Raw genomic sequence first — 26,244 nt, 5'->3', positions numbered from 1 at the left:
TTGCTTTCTACCTCCCCAAACCCCCACCCTCTCACTCACTGGAGTCAAACCCCGTTCCATTTGTATTTGTTTCTGACCTGCGAGTGGCGTATCGTCGCAATGTCTCTCTCGAAACCATGTGCATCTACAAAAACAAAAGTTTAAATTAGGAGGACGCATTTTCTTTCTGCCATAATGATAACATTAAATGTGTGATTTGTTCACAAGTATTACGAGGAAAACGGTTGTATAACATAAAACGGCATTTTACTACATGTTATCATGAAACATTGAAAGATTAAGTTTTATTATATTATTATTATTATTATTATTATTATTATTATTATTATTATTATTATTTCTGTACGTCGATCCTTTTTCAGCAGATGTACGAATAATGCGGTTAGATCTTCAATTTAGCTCACAGATTTACAATGTGACGTAAATGGAAGTTATATGTAAGGACTTAACAAATGTTAAACTTTTCAAATCTTTGCCAAAAATTAAATATCCGAAGCTTCGTTCTTTCACTTGCACTGTTGAAGCCATGTTCGGTACAACTTACATTTGTGAAAAAATATTTTCAACAATTAAAATAGTAAAAACCAAATTTAGAACACGACTGACAGAGAAATACCTTCGTGATCAACTACGACTGGCAGTAAGTGACATAATTCCTGATTTTGAAACTCTGTTGCAGAGACATTCTGAAGACAGTTAATTTTAGGTTGTGATATTGTGCCCTATGTTTTTTTTGTTCAATTCTTTCTTCGTTACACGTACTAAACATTAGTTTGTAACCTTATACTGCATAAAATTGTATTTAAGTGTTTGACGTAAGGAAAATGAAAATCCGTTAATAAGTCAGACAGTTGCTTCACTTCCCCTTCGGGTGTGCGCCTCCCTCCATAGGTGCTATGCACGTTGCATGTTACACAGTGACTCGGCGCACGATCACATTTTCGCCACGGCTGATTTAAACATAACATTCACGTATAGGCTTTGTCACATTCCTTAAAGAGATGGTATTTCTTTTCGTCGTAGATTTTTTAAACATAACGGGTTCTCGGAACGTTCTTCTCATTTTTTTTTTTTTTAGAAATGTAATAAATTTCTGCACATTACTTCATCCTTCGGCGGTCGCGTCTTTTCTGGTAACACGGCCAGGCGCGCGGAGTACACTGTCCGCCACACAATTTTTCATTAAAAACGGCATTTTCTATAATGTTAACTGAATACTTTTAAGAGCGTTCTTATACAATTTATTACTATTATTATCATCATCATTACTATTATTATTATTATTATTACTATTACTATTACTATTACTATTACTATTACTATTACTATTACTATTACTATTACTATTACTATTACTATTACTATTACTATTACTATCACTATTACTATTACTATTATTATTATTATTATTATTATTATTATTATTATATTTTAATACAAAGGGAACACTCGAATAGAGGAATAGGCGCACGCGAAAGAAATAAGAACTTATCCCCTCCACATACAATCCGAAAATCACTGAATGGCGCACATCGTGTGCCGCCGCGGCAGCCGGAGGGTTAATATTCGCAGACTATTCTCTTCAGTGTCCGAGGAAAGCTGCAGTGAAATTCATTACTTACAGAGATCTAAAACATGTCGACAACGATCAATTAATTTCCGACACCATGTAACTGCCATGGATACAATATTTAAATTAGTCACTGTTGATGAAAAATTGGCCGCTTTTAATAACATGGTGATACAATTCATTTGATAAACACGCACCATTAAGGAAAAGACATGCTACTCATTTTCCTGCTCCATGCATGACTGATAGCATACGTAACCGCCTCCTTTAGGAAGTATAGACACAGCAAATCTGAGGAAAAGTTTTATAACTATAAAAAAAAATTAGGAACAGAACAATGCAAAGTATTAGAAATGCCAAACGTCATCATGCTCTCAGTCTTGTCGACCCCTCCATTTCCCCACGATGCATTGTGTGCAATGTTTCATAAAAAATCTGTTAGATAAGAGAGACGTTATTAATTCTGTCTAAATGCACTCGCCTATGAGCGTATTCCGAATCTCAGCGCTGAGCAATCTGATGGCATCACGGTGTTCCGAATTTCACCGATGGCGACACTGATGCTCCACCGATGTCGCACCGGTGCCATCAACTTGCAGAGGTGGTGGCAGTCTCCATCAGCCGCCATCAGTGAATCTGATTGGTTCTTGTATAGGACGGGAATTAGCAGACGAATAACATCGTGCACTGTTGTGTCATGGCGGTGTGTTCTGCTGTATTGTTTGTAATGAGCACAACGTAAAAACAATATGTTAATGGCTTATGAGCGAACATGTCAACAGACCAGTTATTACTACCGGTTCAAGAAATAAATTGTTTATGCTCTCTTTTCTTTGAACGGGATGGCAATACGGAAATTTCGCAAAATTTTGCTAACTTAGTACAGACAACAACTTACACAGTCGCCATGAAAGCTATCGATCCTTCCAGCAGTTTTGTTCCTATTTCGCTGCAGCGTGACGTCATTGTTGTCCACCGGTCCGGTGCGATTCGGAATACGCTGAATGAAGAGGTAGTTTTTCTTGTGCAAACGTAATCGGAGTTTGTAAACAAAAAATATGTGCCACCTGTAAGGCCTCTACAAAGTTTCCTAACAGTCCGTTAGAATGCAGAGAAGTTATTAATTTCGTCCAGCTACTGGATTTGAGTTCTGAACCACGGTGCCTTTGTTAATGTCAGATAAAAATGTGTCCAATGTAATTTTAACCTGATGTTCGATGTCATGTGAAAAATTTTTCAGGCCTAAAACACTCACACAATGATTAAAAACTTCTTCATTCCATGATTCTTCCCTGCTGTTAAGCCAAACATGAAACAGTTGCCGCCACGTTATCGTTTACCCCACCACTGAAAAAAGAAACTGATAAATGCGCAACAACGCACAAACTTTAATATATGCGATAATATGCAAGAGGGAACTGAAGCCTGTATCGAAATAAACGGCTACCATTTTTAAAATTGTGTTTAAATATCCATATTATGATTATGTTTCAATTTAACTTCATTCTCTACATTGTACTCTAATATGCTGTAGACGGTATAATATACACTGCATAATGAATACGTACGAATGAGTAGCTCAGTTTGTGAGTAAAAACAATTATTGTTAATACTGTACTGTATTTTGATTAAAGAAAAACCTAATGAAAATTATCTGTAGTAGGCCTAATGTCACGAGAGGTCTGAGATTTTCCGATATTTATCAACAGTAATCTCACTAGACGTTTTGATTTATCTAGAGAAAATCAAAACTCGAGTGGGATTTAATTGACTATTACACGATTAGAAGAAAGTATATAAAGATTAGAAGTAACGAAGTACTCCAATACAATAAAATATTAGTTGACTTACGAAAATACAACTGTCTTCAAATGTATTATTGTACCATCTCAACATTACAAATATTACGCTAGATGCATGCTAGATGGCAGTAGTGATCAATGCCTTCTCGTCGAGAAGTTCTCGATCTACACGTATACACGATGGCAATGTTACTAGTCAAGAAGGCTTTGTTGATTCAGTTTCATTTTTATTAAAATGCAACATTCCACTTCAATTATCCGAATCCCAGTAATCAACGTCACTTGATAGATGATTTTCAATAAATCTTAATATTAAACAATTTCTGATACGTGACTATCCTTAATATCATATAGCAGAAGCTATAACATAACCTAACTAATATACACAAGTGTTAGAAAAGTTTTAATTAACGACGATGACATAAAAAATAAACATGAATAATTTTAAAAGGAATAATTATTGAATGTACAATTTTCAAATTTGAATGTGGTTGGTGGTTCAATTGATGTTATATTGGACGTGTGCGTAATAGAAGTGGAACTCGTTGATTTAGGCAAACATGGTGTATTCAACTTATTCAGGATTTCCGAATGAATAATTTTAAAAGGAATAATTATTGAATGTACAAATTTAAAATTTGAATGTGGTTGGTGGTTCAATTGATGTTATATTGGACGTGTGCGTAATAGAAGTGGAACTCGTTGATTTAGACCTACATGGTGTATTCAACTTATTCAGGATTTCCGAATGATGCTCTTCATTTATTTGTAAATCGGATTTCAGAAGAAGCATAGGTATGATCAGTGATTTTTATTAATTCTTGTTCTTGAATGCCAATGCGAGTCATATTTGAAACTGCTGTGCATCGACTGGAGTGGTATGTAATTTTATATATATATATATATATATATATATATATATATATATATATATATATATATTTTACGTCCAGACCAGCGCAGTTTCAAATGTTGGCAAACAAAGAAACAAATGCTAGGGACGCGATTAAATTAAACAAATGCTAGGGACGCGATAAATTTGTGCGATAAGCAGCCATGATTGTTTGAAATACGTCCTTTCGTACCGTTTTATTGGTCAAAAGTAGTATGACGTAGTAAGAGTGTAATAGTCTGGGAAATCTCAGACCTCGAGTGGCATTTATTAGGACTATTTTGTGAATAAAATAAAAATGCAAATAATTTATCCCTAAAATTCGATCACAAAGTGTTAATAATTGTATATTAACGAATCCTTGACCTATTCAGACATTGAGAAGTTGAAATACTCGTAGATGAATATCGATTACTGCAATAAAGAAATTCGATGTTATTATTCAGTAATGCCAATTGCGAAATACAGGTTTAGCAATGTTAATTACATGTACTGCACTTTTACCTCATTATTATAACATAAACAAATTTCCATTATCTGCTGAAATCATAATTTAATTGAACAGTAACAGTGGGGACAGCTATATACCAATGCTTATGTATTCACAGCGAGACGTGTTGCTACACAGTGAAGCCATCTCTGTCTAGAGAGGCCTAATTAAAACACGAAATTTATTACGCCATACGGAAGGCAGTTTGATCAAAGACATTATTACTATGCAAGGTCATTGGGTTTGATATGCGATGATGTTACATAAATTTGAACATCTGACTTTCTATTATTGTTTCATTTCATTCACAAAATACCAATTTGATAGGCTACTTATAGGTTATGTTACCTGTTGAAGCAGGACCAATGTCAGCTGTGTCTTATTTCGACCGTTACAATCAGTGCTACACGAAAGCATTTTTTATAGCTCGACAAACACATTCTCGCTATAGTCTGTAACGGAACTAAAGCTGCATCTAAACAGTTCAATATTCCAATCGCGTATGCGTGCAATCTGGGAAGAATATTAAACGAATCAAGTTTAAAAAGTACGTTCAATTAAGATGCATGAAGGGTTTGTGTCTACATAATGCGCCGTTTTGAACGTCGTCTTCACTGCGTAAATATATTAATTAATATTAAATATCAATCTTGCATTCATTGCTTTAAAGTTGAAAGAAAAATTTAACCGTGTAGTTGCATCTTAATGTATTCATGATCATCAATTTACGGGGAAACAGTTGGCGAGAACGACTAAGCAAAAGAACGACCATGCGATAAATTGAGAGGGATAAATCTAGCTGCAAAAATTATCGCAAAGTCTGACTGTGATTGGTTGGAATTCAAAATTTCGTTACACTTCATTGGTCGAAAATGGAATGACGTCATATAAACGAAATAGTCTAACTCAAAATTGCGATAATCCCTACTTTACGGAAATGGATGAACTACTTTTCATTCCACCTATACCTAGTAAATTGATTTGTTTGTATTTTACACCAGTAACGTCGAACTCCAGTCGTGGAAAGGGGTAGAAAACAGTGTTTCCGGTTCTCAACCGTTAATTCAAAGGTATAGCCAGGTTAATATTAGAAATGTTAGTAAAAATAAAATGATGTTCCTGTATTAGGAACAGCTTTCTTTTACGTGAAGTCAATCTAGTATATGGGCCGCCCTGCATTACTCTTCCGAAGGAAACCATGGTAGAGATTCATTGCCTTTTAAAATATATCACACTCCACCTGGTTTCAACCTGCGAACCCCGGATTCGGCGGTTAATATTAGTGACTTAGATCTTCGAGGATAACAACACGTGAGTAGTAGGGTAGAATTATTTAAAGTCTTAGAGTCCTGTTCATAGACATTTCGCCAGACCGGGCTACGATCGTGCTAAACAGGATTAATATCATATCATATCGCTGATACTGGTTTATGAATAAGAAAAACGTTAGTTCGCTGATCATCCACCGAAAGCCCGCGCTAAGAATGTCTATGAATACTGCCCTTAATATCTAAACAAGTCGTTGACTTTCCTGGAATTATCTAATTTTTTAATTATCCTGAAAGAAAATTACGAGAGCTATTCATAAAGTAACTTCTGTTTATTTTTCACAAACCTGTGAATGACGTTACAGGATTGGGTTACAATACGTTTGAAAGTATACACTCTAATTTATTTTTCCACATAGTTTCCAGTCACATTGAGACACTTGTCGTAGCGTTTGACGAGCTTTGAAATTCCGCAATCGTAGAATTCGGCCGCCTGCGACTGAAGCCAACCTACGACGCTGGTTTTCAATGTGACTGGAAACTATGTGGAAAAATAAATTAGAGTGTATACTTTCAAACGTATTGTAACCCAATTCTGTAACGTCATTCACAAGTTTGTAAAAAATAAACGGAAGTTACTTTATCAATAGCTCTCGTATAATCACTTTTATTCTTGTAATTGAATAGGTATCTTCTATTACATTGCTTTGCTTAATGAAGAACGTCATGAGTAGACTTCGTGCAATTGCCACGAGAATCGCAAGGTTTACTGCGCACGCAATATAGACTGTATGAGAAGGGAGCGTGCAAAGGATTGAGTATGCCTCTGATGTAAACACTGAGCAGTATACTGCGGTTACAATAAAACCTGTATCCTGCGTTGAAGAAATATAATGAATGATCTTTGAGGTAGGAAATATCTAAACATGTAAATACACAATTATTTTATAGTGAGATATATTAACTCTTAAAATTTAATGTAAGATACTCACATCATTCTTGAATATGTGTATTGCAGTGAACATTTAGGTACATTTTGAGCGGCTGCAAAGTAATCTCCTCAGATGGTCACTTAAACAGTTTTTATATTGGGAAATGTACGTTCAACATCACACGATGTAATACGTGCATATTTGAAGAACGGAAAGTTACTACTTTTTAGTACACCAACTTCAGACGTCTTGTCGTGACCTGATATTACATCATTTATAATACGAAGGTTGTGAATAGGCAGAATGTTTAGCAATAATGTTTCTCAACTCACATTTCACTTTTTTCTGAAATTAGTGAATTTTTATTTTGGATAACGGTTTGTGATACTTTATCCACTATATTAAGGGCTTCTGAGAGTTGTAGTTTAGACGATTCTAACAGAATGATGCTTTTGGACACGATTTTAAAATTAGAATCAATGAACAGAATATCTTCCAATAGCTGTTCAGAAGGCAATGATTTTATAGCTGCAACAGCGGAACTGTCTGTCCTATTCAACGCATCAATTACCTCCATTATTTTGCTGTAATGTTCTGCATAATAATTAACAGCATCCAACCACGTTCCCCAACGGGTCAAGACTGGCTGCGGGGGTAAGGGTATTCCAGGGACAATTATTTGGAACAGCAACACTCTCATTGTAGTATGTTTGATTGAATTCTTGTCTACACTGAACAAATGTTAAGCTTTGACTATTCCAACCACAGTAATGCAAAAACAAGTGTTTACATAGGTATACATTAGCTGTAGCTGCTCTATCTATTTGGACCGGTCACATCTCTTAACATGAACTGCTTATACTACGCGACCGGGCAGTCGCTCACCTCCTCTATACTACCGTACATCGGCAACCTGATTGCATGCTGCGTGTGGCAATTCAACGAAGTCTAGTCATGAGATATTTCTCTCCACAAAAACTGCATCAGAAATAAGACACCGGTTTTACGTCCATTCTCTTTCTCAAATGTTGCAGTGATCATCCGGAACCGAGACTTCTAAATCCGAATTACCCTGATAACATCACCAGTTCACTTTTCATGACTGGAAAGCCTATCAAAATAATGTTACATGGATACAACTCGAGTCATACAACATTTCCTAACATTATAATTGGACCAGGTAAATAAGTTTAAGAAATGTTCATTGTAGTACGGAAGAAATCTTATCAATATACTGAATCTAGATTAATATTAAGTTCTGTTGTTAAAAAAGACTGAAGAAAAATAAGTTGTTGGTGAGAAAATAGACTGTTCCTGATTGTAAATGTGATTTAATCTGCAACTGAATTCTATATTTGAAAAAGGGCTCGACTTCATAAAACTTTATTTTCAGGACAGAAAAAAGTTTTTACCCCTAAACTGGCGTAAAATCCCATTGTAGAGGGAAGGCAATTTAATTTTAGTTTAATTTTTATTATACCTGAGTTTTTTAATGTCCTTCACTCCCGCCCCTTCTACTAATGAAATTCAACCGTCCTCCAACCAAGGCCGCATATACAGTCATAGTAGCTTTACGGCCATTGTAAACAGTACTGAGTTAGTGAGTATAGTACTTTTCAGAAATATGTTCGCGTTTTCCATTGACGAAAGAGCTTTCAATATTGAATCATATTCTAGCACAGGTACTGTCGTCCGTTTGCCTGCGTCGCAACCCGGTTTCCCCCATCCGCTTCTGCTCGCCCCTCTGTAAAGGCTAGTGGCTGGGATGTCTTAGCTCTTTTCTGAAAAAATTATTTTCTGTTAGGAATTGGACGTCTACGTAATATTATACAACTGTTTAAAATAACTTGAATAAAAGGGCCTCGTTAAGTAATTAACTGTCACGTGATTTCCCCCCTTTCTACGATCCTGCGACAAAACCACTTGGACGGACAGTAGATAGCATGTTTGAGTAATTTTATCTTTTCTGATCGGGGAGAAGTGAAGATTGAATTTACAATAAAGAAGGTACTCTTTTATAGAGTAGATACAGAATTATTTCAACATTAGTTACTAGTACGAAGGACGAAACTGGTAACTGGAATTAGGTACAACGGTCAATTTTATTTTAGTAGGTTATTTTACGACGCTTTATCAACAGCTTAGGTTATTTAGCGTCTGAATGAGATGAAGGTGATAATGCCGGTGAAATGAGCCCGGGGTCCAACACCGAAAGTTACCCAGGATTTGCTCATATTGGGTTGAGGAAAAACCCCGGAAAAAAACCTCAACCAGGTAACTTGCCCCGACCGGGAATCGAACCCGGACCACCTGGTTTCGCGGCCAGACGTTCTAACCGTTACTCTACAGGTGTGGACAACACCTATAATGCGATAATGTGCACGAAAGAACAGAAGACAATTCTACTAATAACTATTAATTACACCTCAATGTATGAGGGGCAGTCAAATGAAAACGGGTCACCATGCGTATATCTCACGGTGGATAAGTTGGTACCAACTGGAATTTGATTGCCACATCTGGTGGCGACTCGATAAAGCATAGTTACAGCCTCTGTTTACACACCAGTCGTTTGTTTATTATGCTGGAAGTGAGTTTACAGATACGTCATTGGCGGTTCCTCGGGGGAGGGAAGGGAGGAACGTCCTCCTCACATATGTGCCTTCAAATTCAAGGAACATTCGATAATTTTTAAGTTCACAGCTATAAGAAAACCTCGGTTGATCGAGTTTTAAACGATGCGCGCTCATGTGCTGCTAGAAAACAGTAAGAAAGTTGCGAGATTGTTTGTGTGGAGGAAAGTCAATCCATTCCTCCTTTACTGCAGTTAGCACACATAGACAACAGCGCACTAGCGGTCAGAGAAAGAAGCGGAGTTTTAAAGCGAGTAAGTGAACGGAGAGGGAGGAGATCCTCCTCTGAATCAGCGCATGGGCGGGAAATAGAAACCGACTGGTCGTCCAGCAAGCTCGCTACCGCTGCTATCTAACGATCTTGCATTCAACCAGACTATAACACATCTAGGAGGAAGCATAATAAAAACAGTTTTAACGCAACGCTATGAAAGACACCATATAAACTTTTTTTTAAATTATAAATAAAATATATTATTCATTGCACTTTATATTAAGCTACTATTTAGGGTTTGAAACTTTCAAGGATATTTGAAAGTTAAAGTCGGGTTTATATAAAACAAAGAGGAAGTAGTTCTCCGTTTTTATCGCAGATCTTTTTGGCCCCTGAAATTCACTTCCAGTCATGTGTACTAGACAGGGCAATAGCAAAGTTGTCAGTTTGTACAAATATATTTGAAATTGAAGGTAGTACTCCAAACTTCATTATTTTTACACAAAAAATTAATTGGCCATTGGCAACTTTGAACAATAATGGTAGTATGACTTTACAAGAACTGATATTCTTCAAAAGCATGTGATACTGAACTTTTAAAATGTACATGTGGCAACACAGACCACGTGGTTGGGTGCAGTGTTCTCGCTTTCCTCAGATTATTTTCAATTCCCATTTCCGCGGTTCCGATTACGTGTTAGTAGCTATAGTCTCTTCCAACGCGTGTGATGCTGTAGTGTGCTCGAAAAATGCTTCAAGGAGAACTTTCTTGTAATTGTTAATTTGTGCAATTATTCAACAATCAATGGAAGTGAAAACATTATATATTTTGGAAAATTTAGAAAACTCAGTTTACAAGAACAGATTATTGCTATACAGAAGGGAAGACCAACCCCAACACTACCTGGTCTTACATGTATGCATGTTGGCTAATTTGTAGCATGTTTCATTCAAGAAGGTGTCATTTCGTCCTGTTACCTTCTTTCCTCCTCTTAAGAAATACGCAGGAGCCGCCACTGAGATACGTGAATTCGTCTAACATCACTAATGAAGGCAGGTAAAGAAGAACAGCGAGATGTAGTGCGATTTTTGACTGCTGAAGAAATAGGAGGACCAGAAATTCAACGTCGAATATCTGCTGTTTACGGCGAACACAGCATGTCACGTTTGCTTGTATTGGAATGGTACAAGAGATTCCGAGAGGAACGGGTGTCACTGCAAGACGATGCTCGTCCAGGACAGGCTCATCGTGCCATCACTCCTGCTGTTATTGCTGTGTTTGATGCTCTTATACGGGGAAATCGACGGATTACTGTGGAAGAACTTCGTCGTTTGGCAAGAATAAGTCACGGTTCCGTACACATCATTGTGGCGAAGCATCTGCATTACCGAAAAATCTACTCGCCATGATTTGCACGGAGAAACAAAAAAAAAAAACAGAACTGCTGGAATTCTATTGAAGGCGTCATCCTTCTTCATGATAATACCCGCCCACAATTTGTTAACTCTGTGAGGAATACGATTCAGAGATTTGGTTGGGAAATGTTTCAACACCACTCTCCTTACAGCCCAGATCTCTTCCCATGAGATTTTCACATTTTTGGATAGTTGAAGAAAGACATTTGTGGACTCGTTTTACATCGGATGAAAACGTGTGTGATTGGGTAAAGAACTGGTTCGGCAGACAGCCCACAAGCTTTTTCAAGAATGGAATTGATTGTCTTGTCTCGCAGTGGGATAAATGTTCAGGGACATCATTTTATTTTCACTTCAATTTTTATTGTACCTGAGTTTTCTAATGTACTTCACTCCCAACCCTTCTACTAATGAAGTTCAACCTTCCTCCACATAGATCCAAGACCGCATATACAGTCATAGTAGCCTTACGGTCATAGTAAACAGTACGTTCCAAAAATATGTTCGCGTTTTCCAGTGACGAAAGAGCTTTCAATATCGAATCATTTTCGCACAGGTACTGTCATCCATTTGCCTACGTCGTATCCCGGTTTCCCCCACCAGATTTTATTCGCCAACTAGTGGCTGGGCTGTGTTAGCTCTTTTCTGAGAACATTAATTTCTATTTAGGAATTGGACGTCTACATTATTATATACGTATTATACAAATGTTTAAAATAACTTAATTAAAAGGGCCTCGTTAAGTAATTAACTGTCACGTGATTTACTCCCTTTCTACGACCCTACGACATAACCACTTGGACGGACAGTAGATAGTATATTTGAGTAATTTTATCTTTTCGGATCGGGCAGAAGTGAAGTTGAATTTACAGTACGTAAGGTACTCTTTTATAGAGTAGGTACAGAATTATTTCAACAAGGGTTACTGGTGCGAAGGACGAAACAGGTAATTGGAATTAGGTACAATAGTCTATAGTACGATAATATGCACATTAGAACTGAAGCCTGTATCGAAATATACGACCACCATTTTAAAAACATGTGTTTGAATATTCATATTATGATTATTTTTCAATTTAACTTCATTCTTCATACTGTACGCTAATGTGTTGTAGACAGTATAATATACACTGCATAATGAATACGTCCACATGTACAGTTCAGTTCGTGAGTAAAAACACTCATTGTTAATACTGTACTGTATTTTGATTAAAGAAAAACCTAATGAAAATGATCAAACTCAAAAGCGTAATATTTCCTAGTTTACGTAAATGGATAAACTACTTTTCTTCCCTCCTATACCTAGTAAAGTGATTTGCTTGTATATTAAGTCAGTATCATCGAACTCCAGTCGCGGAAGGGAGTAGCAAACGGCGTTGATCTAGAGGTATAGGCAAGTTAATAATAAAAATGTTAGTAAAAATAAAATGATGTCCTTGTATAAACAATTTTGGAGATTACTTTTGAGGTAATAAATGTTCTGTTATACAAAGTGAGCGAATGAAAGGGGCGATTTTAAAATTTTAAGAATTGTTGCACTGATTACTTTGAAATGAAACTTTCACTTTACATTTAAATTATATACAATAGCATTTACCTATACCTAAGGAAATTCTGATTTTCTGAACAATACATCCTGCAGGTGGGATCCATTTCGTTGTGCAAGTCCAAGTCTAGCCATGTGACTGGTCGCACATCCTGTTGAAACCACATGTTTCTATTAATGGGAGGATTATTGGCAATTTTTGGAGACAAAAATTCTTGAATCATTCGGACATATCGCTATGATGTTACAGTAACAGATGTCCCATTATCGTCCTCAAAGAAATAAGGACCGATGACTCCAAACTGTGACTTTGACACTGTGTGATGGTTCCTCATGCATTTCATAACGGTTAGTTGGTGAAAAGTATCGAAAGTTTTGTTTATTGACGTATCCAGAGAGATGAAAATGAACTTCATCACTCATCAGTACATTGTGTGCAATATGTGTCTGTGTCTAATGCCTACCCACTTCACTTGCGTGATCCGGGTTGCGCATAGAAGGCAGAAGTGTGACCCAGTTTCAAATTGCACACCACTACGGCGGGCCACGTTATGCGTGATGTGTATCTGTGAAGAGTGATGTAGTGTATTGGGATGAGTGTATGTTAAATGTTTGTGTAAGTGTAGTGTAGAGAATGGGTGAGAATCATGATGATGAAGGTGAGGACGGGAGAAGGGGAAACCCGGTGCCGGCACGTAGCCTACTCCTGCCGAATAGCACCAATGGGGCCGCCAGGCTTAACGTCCCCATCCGACGGACGAATCACTATCAACAGTGACATATGCTTTCCCTTCACATGAACTACGGAGAGATTTGGGATTTAACCCAGGCAGATTGATGCAGAATTTATTGATTAGAAGTTGTGCACCACCATCTCTCCTAGTCCCGACGTAGAAATTTTGCAAGAAAATTTCTGACCCAGCCGAGAATCGAACACGGGCTGGTTAGTATATAGGCAGGTCCACACCTGTGGAGTAACGATCAGCGCGTCTGGCCGCGAAACCAGGTGGCCCGGGTTCGATTCCCGGTCGGGGTAAGTTACCTGGTTGAGGTTTTTTCCGGGGTTTTCCCTCAACCCAAGATGAGCAAATGCTGGGTAACTTTCGGTGCTCGACCCCGGGCTCATTTCACCGGCATTATCACCTTCATCTCATTCAGACGCTAAATAACCTAAGCTGTTGATAAAGCGTCGTAAAATAACCTACTAAAAAAATCTATAGGCAGACACGCTACCACAGAGCCAGCTCGGCGGACTTGTGGACAATGTTTTCGTTAACATTTTGATCCAAAAATTGTGGAAAAAAGTAATGTGATTTACTTTATCAGCATTTTTAATGTCTGCACTACTTCAATTTTGTATGGATCCAAGTGTAAGTATGGATCCATGTGTAAGTCCTTATGAAGACTGTTCGTATACTGGTGTTTGACAAGCCAAGTAAAATTGCATGACGACGGGAAGAACGTTTAGGACTATGGATCATAGCAACTCTCAGGAAGTTGATGTTTTCCGGGTTACGTACAGATCACTGGAGACTTCTTCTTTAACGCAGAACCAGTTATATTAAAGTTCTGAATCCAGATTTTATTGCATGGGCTGATGGTATCGGATCAATGCGATGGATATTGTAATGACGTCAAAACAGTCATTGTGCAGCAATGAAACTATCACTCTTTTTGTAATATGCTTAATAGCAAAAGCACGTTGTTCACTCGTCCAACGATCCATTATAAACAAATGTTAACTAATGAAGAATAGATTGTTGCATGTAACAATTAAAATACCCGACAACACCCGAAAAGACACGAATCTGAAAATCGCCGTTTCATTGGTTCTCTTGTAGTTTTTAGCATGTGACCCATTTTCATTTGACTGTCCCTCATACATTAAAAGTACAGGGACATCATTTTATTTTTACATCAATTTTTATTGTACCTGAGTTTTTTAATGTACTTTACTCCCACCTCTTCTACTAATGAAGTTTCAACTGTGTTCCAGAGAGAATCAAGGCCGCTTATAGTAAACAGCACTGAGTTACTGAGTATAGTACGTTCCAGAAATATGTTCCCGTTTTCCAGTGACGAAAGAACTTTTAATACTGAATCATATTTTCGCACAGGTACTGTCCGTTTGCCTACGTCGCATCCCGACTTCCCCCACCTGCTTGTAAAAGCAGGGCTGTCTTAGCTCTTTTCCGAAAACAATAATTTCTGTTAGGAATTGGACGTTTACGTAATATTACACAACTGTTTAAAATAACTTAAATTAAAGGGCCTCGTTAAGTAATTAACTGTCACGTGATTTCCCTGCTTTCTACGATCCTGCGGAATAACCACTTGGACGGACAGTAGATAACATGTCTGAGTAATTTTATCTATGCGAGTCGGGCAGAAGAGAAGATTGAATTTACATTACATAAGGTACTCTTTTATAGAGTAGGTACAGAATTATTTCGACATAAGTTACTAGTACGAAGGACGAAACTGGTAATTGGAATTAGATGCAATAGTCTATAGTGCGATAATATGCACAAAAGAAGTGAAGCCTGTAGGCTATCGAAATAATGGCTACCATCTTCAAAAATGTGTTTAAATATCCATATTATGATTATTTCTCAATTAAACTTCATTATTCTCTATATTGTACGCTAATGTGCTGTAGACCGTATAATATACAGTGCATAATGAATACGTTCGCATGGATAGCTCAGTTCGTGAGTAAAAGCACTTATTCTTAATACAGTACTGCATTTTGAGTAAATAAAAATCCTAATGAAAATTATCGAACTCAAAATCGCGATATTTCCTAGTTTACGTAAATGGATGAAGTACTTTTCTTCCCTCCTATACCTAGTAAAGTGATTTGTTTGTGTTTTACGCCAGTATCATCGAACTCCAGTTGTGGAAGGGGGTAGCGAACGGGTTTTCCGGTTCTCTAAAGGTATAGCCAGGTTAATATTAAAAATGTTAGTAAAAATAAAATGATGTCCCTGTATTATACCAGTGGTTGTCAGGACTCGCTGAAATGTGCAAAGAGTAAGCGGAGCCGTCCCATGTGCTCCGTAGTGCAGCAGGAAGAGATAGAGAGCATACCCGCTAGCAGCTACTAGTACACCATGGTGCACTGTGTTCTCCGCGGGTAACAGACGCTAGCCCTAGGGTGCTCTGCGCTAACGACCGCTGTATTAGATCATATTTTTGTGGAACAGTACCTAATAAATGTTTTGGACGTTGATGATAACGATTATTATTATTATTATTATTATTATTATTATTATTATTATTATTGTCCACACCTGTGGAGTAACGGTTACCGCGTCTGGCCGCGAAACCAGGTGGCCCAGGTTCGATTCCCGGTCGGGGCAAGTTACCTGGTTGAGGTTTTTTCCGGGGTTTTCCCTCAACCAAATATGAGCAAATGCTGGGTAACTTTCGGTGTTGGACCCCGGACTCATTTCACCGGCATTATGACCTAGTACAAACCCTAGTACCCTAGTACAAACCCTAGTAATAACGCATTTCGATTACTGTGACGTTTTGTTAAGTGACCTAAGTTCTGAACTGTCAGTCAAGTTACAGCGAATTCAGAATATGTGCGTCAGATACGTATGCAACATCCGACGATACGAACACATATCACCGTCCTTCGCAAGTCTTTCGTGGCTCCGACTTAAAGAACGTAGAACTTTACACTCCTTGTCATTGCTGTTTCGAAATCTGCACACTTCAACACCAAATTACCTTTCGTCTCGTTTCTCTTATCTATACTCTAGCCACGACGTAAATACCAGATCACTTATCTGTGGCGCGTTAAGTATACCTCTTCATAGAACATCTCGTTATTCATCATCTTTTACAGTATCCACCTCGCGACAATGTAATTCCCTGTCACAAAGTATTAGGGGCTGCAAGACAATAAACACTTTTAAAAACAGCTTAAAAGATAACCTTCTTAACATTTCACTCCAATCATACTGACTTAAACTATCACTGTCTACATTGTTACTTCTTTCTTTAGACATGCATCCTGATAGTGCTGCATTTTCAAAATTGTCTCATAATAATCTCTTTCTATTATCTAACATTACTTGAAATATATTAACATTCTATGAATTTTAGCTTAATTCTGCTACATAGTTTGTATTTCAGTGTTTAATTAATAGTTCATAGTATTTTGTTGTTTAATTCGTAAATAACTCTTGTATACATGTAGCTCTTATCTAAATCAAATTGTTGAATTCTTTGTAAGTTGATACATATGTACAGTATGTATACTTTTTGCTGGTTGAGTGGAAGAGAAGGCCTTACGGCCTTAACTCTATCAGCTAAAATAAATCTTTATTATTATTATTATTATTATTATTATTATTATTATTACATCTCATTCAGACGCTAAATAACCTAAGCTGTTGATAAAACGTCGTAAAATAACCTACTAAAATTATTATTATTATTATTACTATTATTATTATTATTATAATTATTATTATTATTATTATTATTATTATTATTATTATTATTATTATTAGCATTGTATTTTGTACTGAATACTACATACCACTGGAAATATAATAATTATGTTGCTTATCTTGTAGAGTATCTAGCTGCCGGAAACTACAACGTGATAGCAGCTGAGTTTGAAGAACTCGTGAAGAAAGACTGTTACTTGAATGCCATGAAAAACATGCCAGTAATTGCTAACTGTACAGCACAATTTATCGGATTCCTCGTGAATTCTTTGGGTGTCTCTCTACAAGATATTCACGTTATCGGATTCAGCCTGGGTGCCCCAATTGCCGGGCAAATAGCCAACTACATGAAATGGGGAAAACTAAGTAGAATCACAGGTAAGTTAAAAATTCCTGTAGACCAATCTTTGAAATCAGTAAAACTTCTTGTACTGATCATAATGCACGAGAAACAACATGATGATGATGATGATGATGATGATGATGATGATGATTGATGATGATGATGATGATGATAACGTTCTTGTACACGCTCGGCAATTTGGACACTTCTGATATTTATAATATCTCATTATCTCATCTGAGCCCAAGACTAAATAATATGAATGATTATAACTGGAGATAATTAGACCCGAGGAATTGGTACAAGCAGTTTTTTCGAAAATTTCGTAATTTAATATCTACAGAAATTAGGTTTCTAGAAAAAAAAATACACACGTATCAAATTTATTTTAGAGTTAAAAGTCACCGAAAAATAAAACAAAAAAAAAAAAATTGGAGATAGCAATATGAAATCTTGATAGGTTTGAAGTGGAATCGCTCTTGTGCTAGGGCAGGATAATAAAACAAGACAGCTTCAGTCCAAATAATAATAATAATAATAATAATAATAATAATAATAATAATAATAATAATAATAATAATAATAATAATAATAATAATAATAATCCGAAAAAACAGCTTGTTACGTATCCCTATAATAAGCCTCGGAATAGGACTGATTCTCTGGCACGACCACATCAAAGAAATAAGGTTTTGAGATTTGGCACTTGGAACGTAACTAGTCTTTATAGAACAGGAGGGGTAACATTAGTAGCAAAAGAACTAGCTAGATATAGAATAGACTTCGTAGGAGTACAAGAGGTTAGGTTAGATGGGAATGGCATATCACAAATAGGAGATTACTTGTTGTATTATGGGGAAGGAAACAATAATCACCAATTAGGAACAGGATTCTTTGTTCATAAAAGAATAAAATCAGCAGTAAAAAAGGTCGAATTTATCAGTGACAGGTTATCATATTTAGTACTTAAGGGTAGATGGTGCGACATCATAGTTATAAATGCTCACGCCCCTACAGAAGAGAAAGACGACCATATAAAGAATAGCTTCTATGAGGAATTGGAACATACTTTTGATCAGTTCCCTAGATATCACATGAAAATTTTATTGGGGGATTTCAATGCTAAAGCAGGACGGGAGGATATTTTTAGACCAACTATTGGAAAAGAGAGCCTACACGCAATTAGTAGTGACAATGGAGTTAGATTAGTCAACTTTGCCACATCGAAAAATTTAATTGTCAAAAGTACAACATTCCCCCATAAGGATATACATAAATATACTTGGACTTCTCCAGATGGATTGACACACAACCAAATAGATCACATCTTGATAGATAAACGGAGACATACTAGTATAGTAGATATTCGAACTTTCAGGGGTGCAGACTGTAATTCTGACCATTATTTGGTGATTGGAGAATTAAGAGAAAGATTATCAGTAGCCAAGCGAGTAGAGCAGCAAGTTAATATTACTAAATTCAATATTTTGAAATTAAAGGACGAGGAAGCTGAGCAAAATTATCAGGTCGAAATTTCGAATAGGTTTGCCACTTTAGAAAGTTCCGACGAAGTTGAGAAAGAATTAGATGTTAATAGCGTGTGGGAAAATATCAGAGATAGTATCAAAATTGCAGCTGAGCAGAGCATAGGTTATTATGAAACTAAGAAAAAGAAACCGTGGTTTGATGAAGATTGTTGCATGGTAGTAGAAAGAAGGAAACAGGCAAAATTGAAATTCTTACAGGATCCAGTTGAGGAGAAGAGAGATAATTATTTCAATGAAAGACGGGAAGCAAGTCGTACACTTAGGAATAAAAAGAGAGGTTACTTGAAGGAAAAACTGAATGAGGTAGAAACAAATAGTAAGAATAAAAACATTCGGGATTTATATAAGGGTATAAAGGAATTTAAGAACGGATATCAGCCAAGGGTAAACGTGATCAAGGATGAGAATGGTGACTTGCTTGCAGACTCTCCATCAATCCTAAACAGATGGAAAAACTATTTTGCGCAACTACTAAATGTACATAGGCCAAATAGAAATGATCGGGACGAAATTGAAATACAAACTGCTGAGCCATTTATACCCGAACCCACACTTTCAGAAGTCGAAATTGCGATAGAAAATCTGAAAAAGTACAAGTCTCCAGGTATCGATCAAATTCCAGCAGAATTAATACAAGAGGGTGGAAGTGCATTATATAGCGAAATTTATAAACTTGTACTTGCTATTTGGGAAAAGGAAATTGTACCAGAACAATGGAAGGAGTCCATAATTGTGCCTATTTTTAAAAAGGGGGACAAAACCAACTGTGGTAACTTTCGAGGAATATCACTTTTGTTGACGTCGTACAAAATTTTGTCCAATATTCTTTTGAGAAGATTAACTCCGTACGTAGATGAAATTATTGGGGATCATCAGTGCGGTTTTCGGCGTAATAGATCGACTATTGATCAGATTTTTTGTATTCGACAGATAATGGAGAAAAAATGGGAGTATAAGGGTACAGTACATCAGTTATTCATAGATTTCAAAAAGGCATATGACTCGGTTAAGAGGGAAGTATTATATGATATTCTTATTGAATTTGGTATTCCCAAGAAACTAGTTCGATTAATTAAAATGTGTCTCAGTGAAACATACAGCAGAGTCCGTATAGGTCAGTTTCTATCTGATGCTTTTCCAATTCACTGCGGGCTAAAGCAGGGAGATGCACTATCACCTTTACTTTTTAACTTCGCGCTTGAATATGCTATTAGGAAAGTTCAGGATAACAGGCAGGGTTTGGAATTGAACGGGTTACATCAGCTTCTTGTCTATGCGGATGACGTGAATATGTTAGGAGAAAATACACAAACGATTAGGGAAAACACGGAAATTTTACTTGAAGCAAGTAGAGCGATCGGTTTGGAAGTAAATCCCGAAAAGACAAAGTATATGATTATGTCTCGTGACCAGAATATTGTACGAAATGGAAATATAAAAATTGGAGATTTATCCTTCGAAGAGGTGGAAAAATTCAAATATCTTGGAGCAACAGTAACAAATATAAATGACACTCGGGAGGAAATCAAACGCAGAATAAATATGGGAAATGCGTGTTATTATTCGGTTGAGAAGCTCTTATCATCCAGTCTGCTGTCCAAAAATCTGAAAGTTAGAATTTATAAAACAGTTATATTACCGGTTGCTCTGTATGGTTGTGAAACTTGGACTCTCACTCTGAGAGAGGAACATAGGTTCAGGGTGTTTGAGAATAAGGTGCTTAGGAAAATATTTGGGGCTAAGCGGGATGAAGTTACAGGAGAATGGAGAAAGTTACACAACACAGAACTGCACGCATTGTATTCTTCACCTGACATAATTAGGAACATTAAATCCAGACGTTTGAGATGGGCAGGGCATGTAGCACGTATGGGCGAATCCAGAAATGCATATAGAGTGTTAGTTGGGAGACCGGAGGGAAAAAGACCTTTAGGGAGGCCGAGACGTAGATGGGAGGATAATAGCAAAATGGATTTGAGGGAGGTGGGATATGATGATAGAGACTGGATTAATCTTGCACAGGATAGGGACCGCTGGCGGGCTTATGTGAGGGCGGCAATGAACCTTCGGGTTCCTTAAAAGCCATTTGTAAGTAAGTAAGTAAGTAAATGTAATAATATATATTATTATAATTTATTATATTATTATTATTATTATTATTATTATTATTATTATTATTATTATTATTATTATTATTATTATAGTGACAGTAATACCAATAATAAATATAAAAACTTCCATGATAATTTTTCATTTTTCTCAATTTCAAAGTCATACTAGTATTTAATTAGCATAAATATTATTTATGTAATAGAATTATGTTTGTTAAATTGCAAAAGTCACATTTTACTCGAAAACTTTAAGCGATGGAAACATTTTGAAAACAAATTTGAAATCACTGCGATGTTTTCTATGAGAATACATAGTTTTAACAGACAAAATTTTAGTCACTATGTATACAGAAGTCCGCCAGAAAAATATTCCTTTGTTTAACTAGCCGTAAGATGGAAACTAATAAATATTTTGAATATCAACCATTTTTAAAACTAATTTTCATTCATTCTAAACATTTCTCTCGCTTTGACCCCCCTCCAAAGTGAAAAATAAAAAAGTTTGCCGCTTACTAAATTTTGACGGTGTCGATGTAAATTTTGAACAGCTCTCACTTTCCAAAAAATATTTTGTTTTCGAAATTTTTTCTGTGCTTTCCTTAGACATTTATCTACGAATACCAAAAATTACAGCGCGATTGATTGACTGTTAAGGCTCATTCACAATGAAAATTAAACATAACACAAGCGTTAACTTAAGAATGAAAAAGTTACGGTAAAATCAACAAATCATACCATCATTCACGATGGGAACATAAACATAACAGCAAACATACTTGGTAACCATGGAAACATAACAACGACGCCAATTCCTCATATTCTGTCGTATACTTCAGCGCTCCACGATTGTGTTCTGTTTGCAAATCACGTAAGCATAAGCATGGAAGTTTGGAGTTTGCAAACTTCCATGTTAACGTCTTACGGTAATGTTTATATCAATACTCATGTGTATCATTGTGAATGGTCCCATTTGGTAACTTGGCCGCAAACTTCTGTGTTTATGTTACGGTTATGTTTAATTTTCATTGTGAATGGGCCTTTACAGGAGCTATGACATGATGAATTCTAAAGTTTCGGCAAATAGTGTCCTCGTCAGTTTCTGATCACCCGCATCAGCTACGGCTGCATTCTCACTCTCCCTTGCACCACGGTGCTTTTTCCGATACACTCCTTACCCGACACCCATTTCAGCGAGTGCTGACGACTACTGCCTTAAGGACTTCTTTATCACACATACATATGAACAAAGTTAACATTTATAAACATTGAGATGGGTGAAAATTACGTAAACATGAGTTGTATAATGTTAAACATGCAGTAATTCACATGTCTACATTCATGGATGGGCAACTCGTGCTCCCAAAGTGCTAAAAACCTTGAAAGAGAGAAAGGCAGACGGAGCCAGCCGCAGCAGTTACAAGTTGTTTGTAGTTTCTCTGCAAAAGCAGTTCACTGCCACGGTGCGCTCTGGCGGCTCATGCAGGTGGTCGTGATATCTATTCCATGATTTGAATTTCAGAATGACGCATAGTACAATAATTATAGTAATTTTAGACAGACTATACCTGAACACATAACAAAATTATATTATTTTCTAGCTTTGTAACTAGTTTAGTACTGGAAACACAAAATGAATACAACCTTTCAAGATACAACAAATATAGCTGCAACACTTATTTATTATTACACTATTTGTTAGTATTTCTCATTGTATGTCTTATTTGAAACGTAGAACGCTAGAATTTACAAGTCTTTATATATTAAAGAGTATTCCTCTGTTCTCAGAAAAGTGATAGTCTGTATTCGCAATCAATAACAAATTCAAGGAAGTATTTTTTACATGTCAAGGCAAATGAAATAAGCTTACTTCTGAGCTCTTCCTGTACATTGAGAGCTTTTAAGGCTGGTTCACAATAAACCGGGAATGGAAACGACGAGAACGAGAACGGAAATATTGTTAAAATAAATGTATTTAAATGTGAGTATTCACAATTAACTATTGTGAATGCTCACGTTTAAATACATTTATTTTAACATTATTTCCGTTCTCGTTCTCGTTGTCGTTCCCATTCCCGGTTTATTATGAACCAGCCTTTACACTTAACTTATTTCTTGTATTAAACTCTACCTCAAGCACATACAGTATAAATGGAAGGAAAGAGTACATTTGGAAATTCTGACTAGGCAACATTACGAACAGTTCGATTCCTCATTTTGCTGGAATCTGAGTGGCGTGCTGTTCTGTAGATTTATTAATTCAAGCTATAAATTTCCAGGATTTTCTATCAGTGTAAGCCAATAAGATTTCAGAAAAATTTCGATTCCTTGTTAATTGTCACTGTTTCTCCAAACTTAGCAGTGAATTCTGCTGTAGGTCTTGAAGTAGGGTCTTATATTTGATAAGAAGATATTCTTATCACTCTTCAAGATAGTTTATAGTCAAAGAAAGTGAAGTTGTCTATGTTCTACGTGATGCTACCACATTTCAAATTTATCCATAAATGTTCTTAGCTGGTCGATTATATGTCGTGCAATTCTGTAACTCGCACGCACAACATGCTAATGATATTTGATATCAGTCTCACCTTGTTGATATCTCATTTTTACCTTTAGCTGTTCTAAAGCAGATGCAGACAGTATTTCTTTACTAAAACCTTCGCGGTTTATACGTAACATAAAATGCCATGCGTAAGAAAGTGTAATAGAATACAAGCTTTACTTCTCTTCTCAATAAAGAAATACTCTTTTTACTCGTAACTAAAGGGAAATGATCTGGTAATTATATTGTTTTTCACTTAGTCCGTTCTACCTGCACTGAGATTGTGTTGACACATTGACAGCAGGAGTTGCCCACTCATGTATTTGTCCGTTTCCTTCAAATCTTGGACAAACGTTACACTATACGGATTCAGGTTGAGATACAGTAGGACACGGTGACAGGACATACGGATTACGTTAGCTTGCTGACTTCGTATTGATTTCTTCGGACTAATTGTGAACCTCTGATGAATATCGGCGACCACCGCTGGCGTACGGATTGACGGTGTTCTGTTTCACTTCACATTGACCAGGAACCTGCCCTGCGCTATTTTCACATTGAATGATAAATGGAAAGTCCAGGATAACACAGAGGGTTTGGAATTGAACGGGTTACATCAGCTTCTTGTCTATACGCATGACGTGAATGTGTTAGGCGGAAATCCACAAACAATTAGGGTAAACACGGAAATTTTACTTGAAGCAAGTAAAGCGATAGGTTTGGGAGTAAATCCCGAAAAGACAAAATATATGATTATGTCTCGTGATCAGAATATTGTACGAAATGGAAATATAAAAATTGGAGATTTATCCTTCGAAGAGGTGGAAAAATTCAAATATCTTGAAGGAACAGTAAAAAATATAAATGACACTCGGGAGGAAATTAAAAGCAGAATAAATATGGGAAATCCCTGTTATTATTCGGGTGAGAAGCTTTTGTCATTTAGTCTGCTGTCAAAAAATCTGAAAGTTAGAATTTATAAAACAGTTATATTACCGGTTGTTCTGTATGGTTGTGAAACTTGGACTCTCACTTTGAGAGAAGAACAGAGATTACGGGTGTTGAGAATAAGGTTCTTAGGAAAATATTTGGGGCTAAGAGGGATGGAGTTACAGGAGAATGGAGAAAGTTACACAACACAGAACTGCACGCATTGTATTCTTCACCTGACATAATTAGGAACATTAAATCCAAGCGTTTGAGATGGGCAGGGCATGTAGCACGTATGGGCGAATCCAGAAATGCATATAAAGTGTTAGTTGGGAGGCCGGCAGGAAAAAGACCTTTGGGGAGGCCGAGACGTAGATGGGAAGATAATATTAAAATGGATTTGAGGGAGGTGGGATGTGATGGTAGAGACTGGATTAATCTTGCTCAGGATAGGGATCAATGGCGGGCTTATGTGAGGGCGGCAATGAACCTCCGGGTTCCTTAAAAGCCAGTAAATAAGTAAGTATGTAAGTATGCTAAATGGAAAGTTTGACTGGTACACTTCTGCTAGGAAATGTACCTACGAAAATGTCCCGTGCATACATGAGTGGGCAACTCGTGCTCTCAAAGTGTCAACACAACCTCAGTCAAGTAGAACGAACTCTGTTCTAGTTGTAGTGTCTGTACGCGGTTCTTGCAAGACGTGAGTTCGTTCGAGTCTGCAGTAAGTGGCGGCTCGTTATGAGTGAAACACTAAAATCCGATCAGATCGTTCCGAGATCGTTTCCCTTTTATTGACGACTGGGAAAAAGTACGTTTTTGTCAAGAAGGAAGGTAAAGCTATGTCTTATATAGGGACATCATTTTATTTTTCCTTCAATTTTTATTGTACCTGAGTTTTTGAATGTACTTCACTCCTACCCCTTCTGCTAGCGAACTTCCACCCAAGGTCGCATAATAAAGACTATACACTAGTGTGTATAGTACGTTCCAGAAATATGGTCGTATTTTCCAGTGAATAAAGTGCATTCATTATTGAATCATATATTCGCACAGGTACTGTATCCGTTTGGTTACGTCACTTCCCTCTTTCCAACATCCGTTTCTATTGGCCCCTCTCTAAAGGCTAGTGGCTGGGCTGTCTTAGCTCTTTTCTGAAAACATTTGCTGTCAGGAATTGGACGTCTACGTAATATTATTATACAACTGTTTAAAATAATTTCAATAACAGGACCTCGTTACGTAACTGTCACGTGATCCCCCCCTTCTACGACCCTGCGACATAACTACTTCGACGGACAGTAGACAGCAATCTGAGTAAATTTATCTGTGCGAATCGGGCTGAAGTGAAGTGATTACAATACGTAAGTAAGATACTCTGTTATAAAGTACAGAATTATTATTTCAAGAGGCACAGGATTATGGCAACCCATGACTGATGTTTTGCATTATTTCTGTTGGGGTTACTGTAAAATAGTCGTGTTTGTTAACATCCTACAACAATATAAGAATTAAAGAATTACATTCCAGAAACAATACATTCCA

General features: G+C 36.7%; 1 protein-coding gene across 5 annotated transcripts in view; it reads left to right on the top strand.

Moving 5' to 3' along the window:
- Positions 1–26,244, top strand: part of LOC138700295 (pancreatic lipase-related protein 2-like) — a 97,336-nt gene that overhangs the window by 58,247 nt on the left and 12,845 nt on the right. For all 5 annotated transcript variants that reach the window (XM_069826811.1, XM_069826807.1, XM_069826809.1 and 2 more), the window contains exons 4-5: positions 7,989–8,134; positions 17,356–17,607. In XM_069826811.1, coding sequence (XP_069682912.1) covers positions 7,989–8,134; positions 17,356–17,607 — 398 coding nt within the window. The remainder of the gene's footprint in view (positions 1–7,988; positions 8,135–17,355; positions 17,608–26,244) is intronic.

Source organism: Periplaneta americana, chromosome 5 (assembly GCF_040183065.1).
Source record: "Periplaneta americana isolate PAMFEO1 chromosome 5, P.americana_PAMFEO1_priV1, whole genome shotgun sequence".
In the NCBI taxonomy this organism is placed as follows: domain Eukaryota; kingdom Metazoa; phylum Arthropoda; class Insecta; order Blattodea; family Blattidae; genus Periplaneta; species Periplaneta americana.
The sequence above is the reverse complement of the archived record's forward strand: the minus strand, read 5'-3'. Positions and strand labels throughout refer to the sequence as shown.